Here is a 13478-nt window from a genome sequence, read left to right on the forward strand (position 1 = left end):
CTTGATATCTGGATCGCCAAGCGCATTCCTTTACCTATGCCGCTGTGGGACGGGTGCTGTTCATTATCTTTGTAAAATACTGCAAAAAGCTGTGCAAGACAGAGGAATTTCGGCATTGTATTCTAGCTTATCACTGAGTAATTTCTAAAACCGGCACAGTACTCCGTAGTTCTGCGAGAGATAATATAGCAAAGCTCATGACTTCATCCAACATCAGCTGTGGTCCACAAGCGAGTTGCGGCTCTGTTTAAAGATTTGCGATAATCTGGCCATTATTATTTGAGAATTTCCGCTTGAAGAACTTCCGTGCGGCATGACCCCTGGGGACAATCCTCCCATGGCTGAAATGTTATGATTCTATTTTCCAGGTATACCTATTGGACCTGCATCGATCTATCGACGGAAACGTCTAAAGAAACCTACTGGTCTCCATTGATGGGTCTGCCTCGGTCCTACTCGCACCAGCTATGAAAGCCAAGAGAGTTCAACACCCTCCGCACAAGTAATTTTATGTCTCTTCGCATCGGCTCACCAACAGAGATTCACTGGTTGGATATAACCGCTTCGAGGCTAGAACGCTGAATCATGGTGCAATTCAGTGAAGACCCTGATCGACATGGAGATCGATCACCACTTCTCGCCCCGACTCCGAAACAGCTTATGGACATGGCCGTACTAACGCAAGATCTAGAGCCTTTCTCATATCACGGTGGGCCTCGGGCTGATCTTCATGTTGTCTCCGCACTGGAGAAGACATAAGCTTTGGCTAGCCTAGCATCATTGGCGGTTTCCACCTGAACACTCCAAATACATAGAGAAATGACACTCCACCAGCCAATCCAACATTGAGGTATTTCTCAAGGTGTGCTGTAGCTTGATACTAGAGTTCCTTGTCGGCGATGGACACATGTATCGGTCTCATACTCGGTCTCCAGGGTTGAGATATGTTCTTGTGATTGAAGGCATATCAGTAATGGGCGTGTGGGCAGAACCGCCAGGGCTTACGAGTGCAGCAACAAGCATGTCACTGTCCACTGATGCTCTCGGGATACCAATATAGGCAAGATGTCTGTCGGTTCTTCATACCATGACCCTCATTGCGTGACGGCCTCGAAAAGTGATAGCTCTCAAGTTGCATTGAGGCATCCCGTTAAGACATCCTGTTCTCACCCTTAGAGAGAGCACATCTCGTGTGTCATGACGAGACAAAGTAGGTATATCTTTGGTTGGCTCCGCAAATTCATGATCAGATACGGAAATTATGCTCATAACGTCCATGTTAATATGCCGTTAGCCCAGTTCGGTGTCATGGTTGCTTATGAGACTTCCTATGATACAGTATCAGAACATAGGCGCATACATCGTCCAATGATTTCACTTCCCCCGCGATGGGGGGGGATCTTTCATGTTGCTGGACTCTTACGGTTACAGTCGCTTGCCAAGCAGTTTACTAAGTCGTCCAACAACTGCTCCTCCCAGTACAGAAATCGAGTCTCGAACAATATGTAGCGATTTCTAGGTAATCGGGCCAATCAGACCGCACGATTGCCCCTCGTTGTTAGTACGTAGTCTAGGTCGGGTCGGCCGAGAGGTTGTGAAAGGAGCTCGTCTCGGACCGAGTGAGTGGAACTTGCTAACTTCTCCCGAACGACAAGAGAGAACTAGAAATATATGGGTAATTTGTGGTTCTTGAATGGCCCCAAAGTGGCTGCCTGTTGGAGTTTCTGCATTCGACACTCGTTTCTTCCTAGTGATGTGGCTCCAGTGTTTGGATTGACCAACAAGATTCGGATCTATCAATAGAAGCCACACTTTGGCATGTGAAGGTTCATTCATGTGCATCCTTCAGTGAGGTATGCCACGATACGAGGGCCAGCAGGATCATGAATTGGGATATTACCAATACCCACTGGCGAGAAAGCCCCTGGAGAATCGGGAACTTTCAACCCTATGATCGTGACGAGCTCGATTCTCTTACGCTTGGCGCGAAGCCAGCGAATCTTGATAGGACATGCCACCTCTTGACTTATCACCTCATTCATGGATCCATGTTATCGAAACACCCACGGCAACTCCATTGCAACCCTATCTTGAAGGGAGTCGCTTCTCTATGTACTCACGTCTTCAGCCTCATTCATAACTGGCTTGACTGTCCACTTCTCGCTTCCTCATCTCGATACTATACTCCACACCCCATTCTCGCAGACCCTGATTCCCGAGGCGCTGCAGCAGAGCCTAATTGGAGATGGCTGCTTGATTTAGATGCGTGATGTGCGTTGCATATGGACCCGGATATCAGATAATTCCATCCAGAGCCTCCCTCCGTGGGTTGCAGTTCCCGCAACCCGTTCTTCGGACTTGCAGCATGGCCCTGCGCTGATATCTGTGAGGGGAAGATAGAGACCACCAGGTTAAAATATCAACCATATATTTACCTGAGCTATAGATGATATGCGACGGGCCGCCTCAGAGGATCAACGAGTTGGACTGAATTGGGTGTGAGTATGACGTTTGTGATTTCCGAATGGCTTCTCTTGCATTTGATGAAGAAATCCCGGACCCGCCCCGAGGGCTTGGACGACAAGCTTAAGGAATCATTTACATGGGCTATTTCTCGCCACCGTTTACACAGTTGGCATTAAAATTTGCAAAATTTGGTAACATTTCGCCAAATATGTCTCATCACGCTCGGGTTGCTTTGCATTTCGGTTTCTTTGTGGATTTTGAGATTCTCCGCCGAGTGCACCCTGTCAATTCAGCAAGTATTTAAGACTGTCCCTTTTCAACTTGAGTTGATGAGCTTCCAGCTTGGTGCTATCTCAATTCTTCAAATTGATGCTGCGAAGATCGTATGGCACCGTGCCTCATGGTGTTGTGTTTTGGTATCTTGCTGATAACGCAACGCAACCATGGCTTGCATTTGCAGACATGATTTATGGCTGAAGGATGTGCGTATGGCAGATCGGTCAGGGGAATTTGCGTGGGATGGCAGCACCCCTACCTGCGCGTAGGGTTACGGAATACCACACCGAGGTCGCCTAGATTTCGAGGTAGCCCTGGATTTGGGGTCGGGATGGCGGGAAGACCAGGGGCTCGAAGATGTTATGGAAGCACATCACTGAAAGAGGAAGAACAAAAATGGTTCCTTTGAAGAAGGGGCCTGATGAAGAGAAAAGATGCTCAACAAGGTTGCGAAATTGAAATTTGATATCATGACATGACTAACACTGACATTGACATTGACAATATGCAGCCACACCCAGAGCCCACAGCATGTGTGTCTTTCAGAACGTGCAGAAGAACCCTGAATAATTGTCTTGTCATTCGCTGTCGATTTGAATGTCTCAGAGCGATTGATTTGCCTCTGCGATCTCTGATGGTCTCCGCAGCCTTGGCTCGGTTCTTCCAAGTTACACAACAGGGGCGCGCGTCAGCTCCAATGCATGCGCGACGCACTACACTGCAGACTGCAGTCCAACGGTGATGCCGTGAAACCAAAGAGTGCGAGGATGCAGACCAGAGCAGCTTGAGGGGTGTGTCTGCGTTGTTCAACAAGAAGTCAGGTGTCCAAGATAAGATGCCGTCGCTGATGAGATGGGCAACACAACCCGTTCCCACCAACGAGTGCGAGTGTGAGCAGGGATGCCAGGGGTTCATGCTCATGTTCAATTGTGAGGGGGGTGCCACGTCTTGACCTTGTCAGCCACGCATGGCGCCTTGTGAGCTTGTTTTGCTCACGAAACAAGCAAATGGAGGAGTTTTCATAAGTTGGATGTACCGTCGATCTGCCAGGATATCCCCGAACTGCGCTGACCGGCTGCACGCAAATCTGTTCTGGCTCTGTCATGTTCTGCTTTGTAACGGTTCAAAGGATCCCCGCAGGGCCGTTATCGCGGCTCTCCCTACCGCATTGACTTATCATCTATCATGAGAGCGTCATCGTGCCTGAACGGATCACGGTAAAACTTACCCAGCCACTAATTGGCTTGGCTGGGGGTCTTGGAGACGACAAGATATCAGTGATAAGTAAGCGCCTCATTATCGACGGTCATATCCCGACGAATGCGACTCTATTCTTGACTGTACAGTAGAGTTGCATTCGTCGCAAGTCTAGGCGCCTTGGTCCGTTCCTTTTGAGTTTCCGGCCTTGTACTGCATTTGGTAGGTCAATCGATATCCTATCGCGGCGCGGATACGTTACAGTACAGTACAGTAGAGTAGTGACTGACACACAACACACCGCACAGGGAAGACCCCTCCGGCCGTTCGCCCGGCCTACAAGTCCCACCCGGGGCCCGAGATCTGCCGGCGCCATCAATATCGACATCGACCGACCCCGTCTAAGCCCTCTCGGCAAAGGCAACCTCACGCGGTAGACGGAATGAAGCGCAAAACATTCTCTTTGCTGGAGCGACATCTCGCACATCGTAGATGAGCACCTCACCTTGGTTCTCGGGATCTCCCGGTCTGAGTAAGACGCCAATCTCTTTACGTATACGCTCGCAGATGTCCATGAGGGGTGTCTCGTCATCAGCCTTGACCGAGAAGCAGTGCACGTGCACCATGGGCAGCTTGGTCTCGGTGTGAGGCTCAAACAGCTCCTCGTGGCCGTGGTACAGACCGCGGTAATTGTGAGTGAACTCAATTGCGGATGCCGGGAGGTTCATGACAAAATGTGAGATCGTTGGTGGCACGGGTACTCGGACAGGCTCCGGGGGCGGAGCCGTAGAGTTTCTTGGTTGCCTTGGAGGCTTGATGACGGCACAGTCACCGCGCTTTGATGCCTCCAGGACAAGGTCTGCGGATGTGCGGATGAAGTCGTGGCCATCGTAGTTGAAGGGCTTGACAAACTCCGAGACCTGCATCTAAATGTTAATATCGAACCATTATGAGACGGCAGTCAGAATGAGCTCACCTTGTTTCTGCGGATCGCTTCCTCAAGGTAGCGGTAACTCTCTGGGTTCTTGTCGTTGGCCCAGACAAAGACGCCCTTCTTGCCAGCTGGCACCGCAAAGGGTCCAATACCAGCCATGACATCTGCAACAACCTCTCCAGGCTTGAAAAGTCCTGCAATCCGTTTGTGTTCTGTGTCGAGCTTGCTGTTCCAGTATACCTTGGAGTAATCGAACTTGAAAACGCAGCCAGCCTCGCTCACCTCCACGTTCATATCATCAGGACCACCAAGGACTTCGTAGGCAAAGGTCCTGAACTCGTTCTCTGAACCGACATTATCGATCTTGTTGATAACGGTTTTGATGTGAGGGTTCTTGTCTAGAAGTACTTGGGCGATAATGTTCTTGTAAGGTAGGTACTGATCACGGATGTTGAGATGGGCTGCGCATATATGTTAACAAGGACGCTGGTCGTTTGATGAGTGAGGAGCATACCGACGTGTCCCACGGTGTTGAAACCGCTTGGGATTTCCTCGTGAAGTTCATCCGGAAGAATGGATTTCATAACATCAACTCATACTTGTCAGTGTCCGCTTGTGAATAAGGCATGTGTGCAGACGTACGATAAGACCAAGAATCATATCCGATTTCAATATCATACGGCACCACCGTAATGTCACCGACTTTCGAGGCTTCTTTGAGGATGGGACTCCATGTGTCTGGGGCTATTGTTTTTATGATTAGCGTACTTGACAACCATTTCGTCGGACACTCTACAACTTACACGTAGACTTAATCTGAGGAGCCAACACGATACATTTTTTGCCCTGAGAAGCAAGTGACGGGTCTGGATCAGGCAAGATGGGGTTGAATCTCTCCATAAATAAAACCTCGTTTGTCTTCTCAAGCTCCTTTCGATACTTGGACAGCAGCTTATTCTCCTTGATAGAAGCCGCCGCAGCGTTAAGAGTTTTTGCAAAGAGGGACCTATCGAGTGTCCTTGCCGCACGAGCGGCTGGTGCTCGGAAGAGGTTCATTTCTCGCAACTGTGAATTTTTCTAAATATTTTGATACTCATTAGTTTTCTTCTATCTTGTATCTAGTGACAGGGGTTGAGAACTAACATCCATAATGACCTCAGGTATTGTTGAATTTTTGGCGAAAATGCACTGACTGACATGAGTCAAACAAGGGTCTTCACCACTATTTCCCTGGTCACTTAGTTAGACCTTAGAAATGAGTCTGGTTGAGCTTTTTAGGGCTCGAATTTAAATGGTTGTGCACAGCCACATGTATGCGCCACACTTTCACTTATACGCAAGGCTGGGAGTTTGGAGTGATGTCACGACTTCAAGATACATATTCACGGTTGTCAATCGTTATTTGTGCAGAGCAACTCGGATTCGGATAATTTATCAACTTTCAAGTCTGAGGCTGCAATAATCTGAAAACCAATCCTATTGCAACATCTGCCATCATGTCTAGGAAGCGTACTCTTGATGCCTTCTTCAGTCCGACAGTAAAGAAACCCAAAACAGAAACTGGAGCAATCACTTCTAGCGACGTGGTTTCAGAAGACGTGAGAGATAATTCCACATAAAATGCACACAAGAACTCGTCAACATGAATTCTAACGGCCATAGACCACATATTCTGAGCATCAGTTCTACCCTCATCCCATCAAGAACCTACCAGCATCTTTAAGCAAGGAGCTGTCTACTCTGCCAGATCAACCCGGAAGAGAGATCAATGATCAACCTGACCTTGACCTCCTGTACTTTGAGCCCTTCATCTCAGGTTCTGTATCTCGGAGACTCTTTGAGTTTCTTCGTTCAGAACTCCCGTTCTACAGAGTCGAGTATAAGATCAAGCGAGGTGGCATAGAAACCCAGATAAGAACTCCAAGGTGGGTTGCATTGCTCCCGGAAGAAAAGATGTTAATACAGGCTATCAGATGGACAACTGTATTTGGTCTTGATGAAACTTCCAAGTTCGACGACAAAGGTCTCCCAGTAGACGCCAACACAGGCTCGAGAGCCTTGGATAAACGATACGCCAGATATCCTCCTAGGCCTATACCAAAATGCCTCGATGAACTTCGTCACAGAACAGAGCTGGCTACAGGCTGTAAATATAACTTCTGCCTCGTCAACTATTACGCCTCTGGCTCCGACAGCATCAGCTTTCACAGTGATGATGAGCAATTCTTGGGTCGTGATCCAGCTATTGCTTCTTTCTCATTAGGGGCACGTCGTGATTTTCTTATGAAGCACAAACCGCCACCTCCGAATGCTCCTAGTCCCCCTTCTGTGAACGCGAAACCGCTCAAACTACCATTGGGAAGCGGTGACATGGTGCTAATGAGAGGGAGAACACAGTCTAACTGGCTGCACTCTATACCAAAGCGAACAGGGAAGAATCAAGAAGATGGCGGAAGGATCAACATAACTTTTCGGAGAGCGATGGTCAAAGGAGGAACAGATAATTACTACAACTACAATGTAGGAACAGGGCCAGTGTACAGATGGAATAGGGAGGTCCGAGAAATGCTGCTCTGGAAACCATGAGTCCAGATATGATTATTTCTAAGGTATATGAAATATGAATAACAAAGGGAAATTTAGACAACAGGGAACTTATTTACCATGGCGCATCTGGGCTCTGCCGTAATGCTGCAGAGCTTTGAGGAAGACCTGGTATCCGACTCTCTCATTATCTTGCAAACAGAAAATCTCAGTCAATCTGATCTGCCAGGGAGGATAACCCGACAATTCGAGGTAGGGACCAAACGTAAGCAAAAGATCAGGCTCATCCATGATGCCCTCAGAAAGCTCAGCATCAATCAGTTCCATGGAGATATCGTGAGGAGAAAGCTTGCCCCTCTGCGACATTTCAGCCAAGGTACGTGTGAGATCGACCATGGAGTCACGGCCGTCTTGCTCGGAGATGAGGTGCAGACGCAGATGCTCCTTGGGCTTCTCACCAAAGGGCGCTGGGAGGTCCTCCTTATGGGGTGATGTAACACTAAGACCAGGGTGCTCGGGGCCAAAGTAGAATGCGAATTTTTGGTTGACAGCATCGTAGACTCGGGGCATGTGCTTCTTAAGGATCCCTGCTATATGTTAGAGGATGTACAAAGGTATCACATGTACCACTACGAACCTGTCTTCTCATACACAGAAAGCATCGGAATCTCGGCGCAGGCGCACCATGTCGCAATCTCGGCTACCTCGTCAAGGAGCCGCTCGACATCAGCCTTTGTGCGGTGATTCTCCTCGAGCTTCAGAATAACACTGAGATGCTTTGGCTTTTTCGTCAAACCAACCAGGTCCTTCTTGATGTATTGCGGTGTACCATGATGATATTTGACGACGGATGAGATCTGGTAGCCCACCACGTTCCAGGTCTGGCGTATCTTTATGTAAAGAGAGAAGATCCCATGCATAATGGCAAAGATGAGGACGTGGATTTGGTTCAGGATGAAGCGACGAAGTCCTAACCGCGACCGTCGCTGTGGTCGAGAGTTTGAGCCTAGAGTAGGCGGAGGATCGTTGGGCTTGGGGAGATAAGACTGCGATGAGTTAGCATGGCGCACTACAATCATGCGCACTCTGCGACCATACATTGAGCATCCTTTGCCTCTCCTTCTCTGATAACAGCGTATGGTTTTTGGTTTCGTCGGCCCTGTAGGCCTGACGGTCGCGAGTCGTCATGATAGGCATGGCTATTGATGTGCAGCCTCGAGGCTGTCTAACAGGCGATTGGAGCTGCGAAAGTTTGTCCGAGGGATTGAAATGTTGGCGACAGGATTCCGACTTTGTAAACACTCAAACAGGGATGCGATCGCGCAAACAACCGAGGATGGGCAGGCTTATAAGCTTGGACAGGTGAATGTGGGCAGACGTGTATTTAAGTCAAGACAAGGCCATGGCAAGAAAAGTCGTGGCGGTGCGATACGGGTTACGTCGCTTTTCTCCACCGTAGCTCTTGGCCTTGCAGGTCACGTATGTGCCTGTGGCTCAGCTCCTCCTCCACTGGAAATCGGCAGCTGATAGCGGGGCTGGGCGCTGTAAGCTGAGCCTCTGGAGCTGCGACAGTAGGCGGGCATACATACCTAAGCTTGAGGTGCTTTACTCTGAGGCAGGGTATCCTAACCTATCGCCCTGCAACGCAATACCATGAACCCTTGACGACCGACAACGAAACGAGATCGACGACGCGAGCAAACAGTCTACGCTGCAGCCTTACCTCACACTACTACCACGTTCCTCCTCTTCCAAGTATCGACTGTCGATGATCCCTCTCCACATGTAGCGCCTCTACGCTCATCAGAAACAACAACATGGAGCGCACCGCTTCCGGCCCCAAGACTCTCTTCCCGAGAGGGCCAAGCTTCACTCTGGACGACTTCTCTAACAAGGACTTTATTGTGCGTGACTTTATCGATAGCCTAGCAGAGAGCGCCGTGCCCTCGAATCGCCGGTCTGGCAGTGCGCAAACACCTTTCGATCCAAAACCCCTTATTCGAACATTTGAAAGTATGACCGACATACACTTTTCGGCTTATATATTCAGAGCCAATCGTGCTGACTCGAGCTGTTAGATGCCCTTGATCAACTCGGCTCGCTTGGAGCTGAACTCCAGGAGAAGGAGTCGGAGCTTATGTCGCATGTGCGCCGCGCAGAGGTAGCCCACGATTCAACACTCGAGACCCTAGGTCAGAAGCTCGACGAGTCTATGAGGGCGTTCGAACAGTTAGATTTATCCCTCAATCAAGAACATTCTTTTAAAAATGGAGTCGGCATCAAAACACACGCTGGCGGCAACATTGCGCTCCAAATCGGCGAGAAGCTCGAGGACCTAGACAAGAAACGACGGCGTGCAAACGATGCCATATTTCTAATTCAGTGCTGGACAGAGGTCAGCGAGACGGGAAAGCTATCACTCCTACAAGACGTGCAAAGACAGGCTGGTTCTGAGCACAAAGTACGATGCGCAATGATTGTTCGACAACTCATGCGCATCAGCCAGCGACTTGATCCAACATCATGGGGGCAGACGAACGGCCAGCGAAACGGGGGACAAACAAATGGCGTGGTTGGAAATATAAGATTACACAACACCAGGGAAGTCTTGGAAAAGTTCTGCGAGACGCTCGAGCAGGATCTGCTTCAACAGTTCGAAAACAGCAACAAAAAGGGCAACTATAGCGACATGATGGAATGTGCAAAGGTTCTTTACGACTTCAACGGAGGTGCCAGTGTCATTGCGACCTTTGTAAACCAGCATGCCTTCTTCTTGGACCGCGATCAACTCCTGGCCGATGAGGTTCAAGTGGATAGCGACACCTGGGAACAACTGGCAGATCCTGACTCGGAGCCGCCAACGGTAGAACCAAGCCTGCAGAATCTTTTGGACGAGATCAAGATCGTCATGCAAGACGAGTCCAACCAGATCAAACTCATCTTTCCGTACTACGAAACAGTGCTTATCAAGTTCATTCAACGAATATTTCAGCAGTCAATCCAACAGAGGCTCGAAATGGTATTGGATGAAACTCTCAAAATCTCTTCTTTGGCTTTTCTGAGAGCCTTGCACTCCTCAAGAACTTATCTCGGATCATTGGTCGAAGATCTCAAGTCCCATGGCTTGACAGAACACCCCGAGCCTTGCTCCGCCCAAATAGCACACACACTTGACCAGCAGATGGAAGAGCTTTTTGTGCCATATATGATAGGCAACTCGTACATCGAGCGGGAAAGGAAGAGCCTGGAAGAAATGTACAGCTCCCTGCTCTTCAAGTACAGTATATACCATTCCAGGCGGAAAAAGGCGCCTACTGGTTTCATGGCTTCACTGGCCCAGCAAGGCACACAACTGATTGCCTCCGCAAAGGATGCTTATATCGAGCGTCTGGACTCGTCAGAACTCACAAGCACACAGAAGAAAATGATGCTGCGTGTTGCTGGCGTTCAAGATAAGGACAAGGATAACAAGAACGAAATCGAGGTCTCGGAGGAGGACGGCGCTTTGAGCGTTGCTAATGCCAAGCGCATGCTCAAGTGGTTGGCTGAGAGCGTCCAGCGTACTCTTGAGCTCGGAACCCAGACCGATACTCCCAAAGATGTGAATACTCTCCTGAACCTGCTCTTGACGAGCCTGGGCCAGGTATACATCGAGACTACTCTCGATGCTGCCCTTGACCAAGTCTCTGTGCAGGAGAACACAAAGACTGAGCCTGATCTATCTTACTTGCCAACGATACAGCCGGCTGTCACAATCACAAGTCTCATGGATCGATTCATCACAGTCGTGCTCATCCGGCTTGCGGAATCAAACACAACAGTCAGGCGTAGCATGGAGGCGCAGAAGAGGGTGGCCATTAGTAACATTGAGAAGAAGACAAACAATGTCATGAAGGGCACTATCGACGTTGTGTCCAATTGGGTGACCAAGTCCTTAGCTGGTCAGCGGAAGCAGGACTTCCGACCAAAAGAGGTCGAGCTCGACTCATTGCAGACACAGACGTGTCTGAGCATCTGTACTTTCTTAGCCCGCGTCCAGCGTCTCGCTCGTCAAGCTATCGACGGCCAAAACTCAGAGAAGTTCTTTACCGAACTTGCTCTGGTGATTCTGAAGCTGCTCTTTGAGCACTTCAAGAAGTTCCAGGTCAACGCCACAGGGGGTCTGATGGTCACGCAAGATATCGCAAAGTACGTTTCCACAATGCGCGAGTGGCCATTGACTAAGGAAGTTGGCTCCGCTGTCGAGATGCTCACTGAGATTGGTTCTCTCTTTATCGTCGGCCCCGAAGCACTCCGTGAAAAGACACGAACACTGGCGGCATCGGGCATAAGGGGGAAGTTGTCCAGGGCAGACTTTAGGGCGTTTGTGCAGAGGCGTGATGACTCGGGGACGGTGGGTATTCAGAGCGTTTTGAGTGGTCTTTGAGCGTTGGTGCAAGAGGCGGATCATGGGAAACTCTGTAGAATGGGTTGCAGAGAGTTGTTTTTTGTAGCCATGAATGCATTGAATGAGATACCATGCTCTCTTTCCGTAGTCTAAGGGCCGTTGTTGATGTAATACGGAGAAGTGGTTCATAGGTCTCGTCTCATGCCACCAGCTCTCCCCGTCTTCTGCTCAATCTTCTCATCGAGGAAGTCCATAATCTCACAAGTGTTGGTCAACTTCATGAGTTCTGCACGCTCCTTCTTATCTAGAAGCGATGCCTTGTCAGACCCCATGCCCGGCGCTGTCATTTCCATAATGTGGTGTTGTACCAGCTTGAATGGCACAGGGGCCTTTGCAACCTTGCACATGAAGGTTTCAACAGCTTCCCATGGGCAAGCCGAGTAGCCAGCGAAGATGGCTGGATTAGCAAGGAGACCCCGGGCGGACATGAATCCAGAGAGGTGAGTGTTACTAGGACGTGGCATGTTCACAGCGGAGTTGGTATCGTTGAGAACAAGTTTGTCTAGTGAGGGGAGGGGAGAGTTGTTATTGGTGGTGATGGTGGGTTGAAAGGGGAGAGTGTTGAGGTCAAAGACATCTCCTGAAAGAAGTATTGGGAGTGTTTTCGAGTACTTGGCTGTCAAGATCTCGAGGGCTTCGGTCCTGATTGGTGTAGTTGATGGGGTTGATCTTGTCCGTGGGTGAATGGTGATCCAGTCAATCTGGCGGTTTTGTGGGTGACCTATCACGGTGTCTATGAAGTCCATGGTTCGCCTGAATATGTCAGTGAACCTATCTTATCTGAAAGAGAGGCCGTACCTGAGATCGTTGTGAATCCTGATTTTCACACTCACACTTCGGCCTTTGGGACTGTCAATGTCCTTTTCAAGGCCAACACCCCATCCATCACTCGCCAAACGCTGTCGAGTCTCAACCACCATATCCCTTACCAGCTCACGATGGTTCATCAATGCAGCACCTAGCGTCTCGGCACAAGCCCATGACTGTGGGCATCCGCAGTTGAGATCGACGCCTTGGGTGTAAGGGGCGACGAGAGCTGATGCACGAGCAAGTTCGAGGGGGACATTTGCGCCGAACTGGACGATAGTTGGTGGTTGCTTTGGTGTAGTAGATATAGTCAAATCTATTCCAGTACATCAGCTTGGAGTTTATTATACAGGCATACTGTGACCTACCGCTGTCTCGGGCAAAACTGCTTCGATTAAACTCCTTGGCAAGGATCATAGGAGACCAACACAGGTCAACTCCATATTTGTGAACTGTGTGTCGAAATGCCAACTAACAAATGTGAGCAGTTTTTTTTAGTATTTCATTCACCGAAATATACCTTTCCATATCGAACCATCGGCGCAAGAGCATATAAGAAACGATCCTGTCTCCTCGCCACATCAAAGATTTTGAGTGGGCTATTTCACAATGTCAGGCATACCCTGGACATATGGGAACGATGGTATGAACTTACTGGTCAGACTCACCCTTTTCACCGATCGACATTTTGAGAAAGGATACGATAAGCCAAGAGTAAACTCTAATTAGTCGTGATGTGCTTCTCGGTCTGTAGTGAGTTGTATACGGTAGTTGAATTACTTGAGAATAGAGGTTTTTTGTGCAAGT

At 49.2% G+C, this 13478-nt stretch overlaps 5 protein-coding genes across 5 annotated transcripts; 2 read left to right on the top strand and 3 right to left on the bottom strand.

Moving 5' to 3' along the window:
* Positions 1-4340: 4340 nt before the first annotated feature.
* On the bottom strand, positions 4341-6113 carry FOBCDRAFT_284217 (Met-10+ like-protein-domain-containing protein; the record flags this gene model as incomplete). The annotated part of the gene is made up of 6 exons (XM_059611652.1): positions 6017-6113; positions 5677-5938; positions 5516-5611; positions 5388-5465; positions 4916-5334; positions 4341-4859 (listed from the first exon to the last, which is right to left on the bottom strand). Exons 1-6 carry the CDS (start codon positions 6020-6022, stop codon positions 4341-4343), a joined length of 1380 nt encoding a protein of 459 aa, XP_059463891.1. The 5' UTR covers positions 6023-6113.
* A 256-nt stretch (positions 6114-6369) lies between these two features.
* FOBCDRAFT_195375 (uncharacterized protein) lies at positions 6370-7459 on the top strand (the record flags this gene model as incomplete). Its single annotated transcript, XM_054702889.1, has 2 exons — positions 6370-6471; positions 6536-7459. The coding sequence occupies 2 exons, from the start codon at positions 6370-6372 to the stop codon at positions 7457-7459; spliced, it is 1026 nt and encodes a 341-aa protein (XP_054558864.1).
* FOBCDRAFT_6646 (Decaprenyl diphosphate synthase-like protein) lies at positions 7397-8782 on the bottom strand. The gene is made up of 3 exons (XM_059612247.1): positions 8516-8782; positions 8055-8463; positions 7397-8004 (listed from the first exon to the last, which is right to left on the bottom strand). Exons 1-3 carry the CDS (start codon positions 8612-8614, stop codon positions 7529-7531), a joined length of 984 nt encoding a protein of 327 aa, XP_059463892.1. The 5' UTR covers positions 8615-8782; the 3' UTR covers positions 7397-7528.
* Positions 8783-9036: 254 nt separating this feature from the next.
* On the top strand, positions 9037-12040 carry FOBCDRAFT_6647 (exocyst subunit SEC10). Its single transcript, XM_031182746.3, has 2 exons — positions 9037-9430; positions 9496-12040. Exons 1-2 carry the CDS (start codon positions 9235-9237, stop codon positions 11841-11843), a joined length of 2544 nt encoding a protein of 847 aa, XP_031043514.2. The 5' UTR covers positions 9037-9234; the 3' UTR covers positions 11844-12040.
* On the bottom strand, positions 11990-13358 carry FOBCDRAFT_284227 (uncharacterized protein; the record flags this gene model as incomplete). Its single annotated transcript, XM_031182747.2, has 5 exons — positions 11990-12617; positions 12663-12987; positions 13040-13142; positions 13192-13270; positions 13327-13358. The coding sequence occupies 5 exons, from the start codon at positions 13356-13358 to the stop codon at positions 11990-11992; spliced, it is 1167 nt and encodes a 388-aa protein (XP_031043515.2).
* Between the last annotated feature and the right edge of the window lie 120 nt (positions 13359-13478).

This window comes from Fusarium oxysporum, chromosome I (assembly GCF_013085055.1).
Source record: "Fusarium oxysporum Fo47 chromosome I, complete sequence".
In the NCBI taxonomy this organism is placed as follows: Eukaryota; Fungi; Ascomycota; class Sordariomycetes; order Hypocreales; family Nectriaceae; genus Fusarium; species Fusarium oxysporum.

Excerpts from the sequence above, each read along its gene's own strand:
- FOBCDRAFT_6646 (XM_059612247.1), bottom strand. The coding sequence starts at position 8,614 with ATGCCTATCATGACGACTCGCGACCGTCAGGCCTACAGGGCCGACGAA. Across the intron at positions 8,464-8,515 it reads AGAGGCAAAGGATGCTCAAT|TCTTATCTCCCCAAGCCCAA; the intron begins GTATGGTCGCAG and ends AACTCATCGCAG. Across the intron at positions 8,005-8,054 it reads TTCTGTGTATGAGAAGACAG|GGATCCTTAAGAAGCACATG; the intron begins GTTCGTAGTGGT and ends AACATATAGCAG.
- FOBCDRAFT_6647 (XM_031182746.3), top strand. The coding sequence starts at position 9,235 with ATGGAGCGCACCGCTTCCGGCCCCAAGACTCTCTTCCCGAGAGGGCCA. Across the intron at positions 9,431-9,495 it reads CCTTATTCGAACATTTGAAA|ATGCCCTTGATCAACTCGGC; the intron begins GTATGACCGACA and ends TCGAGCTGTTAG.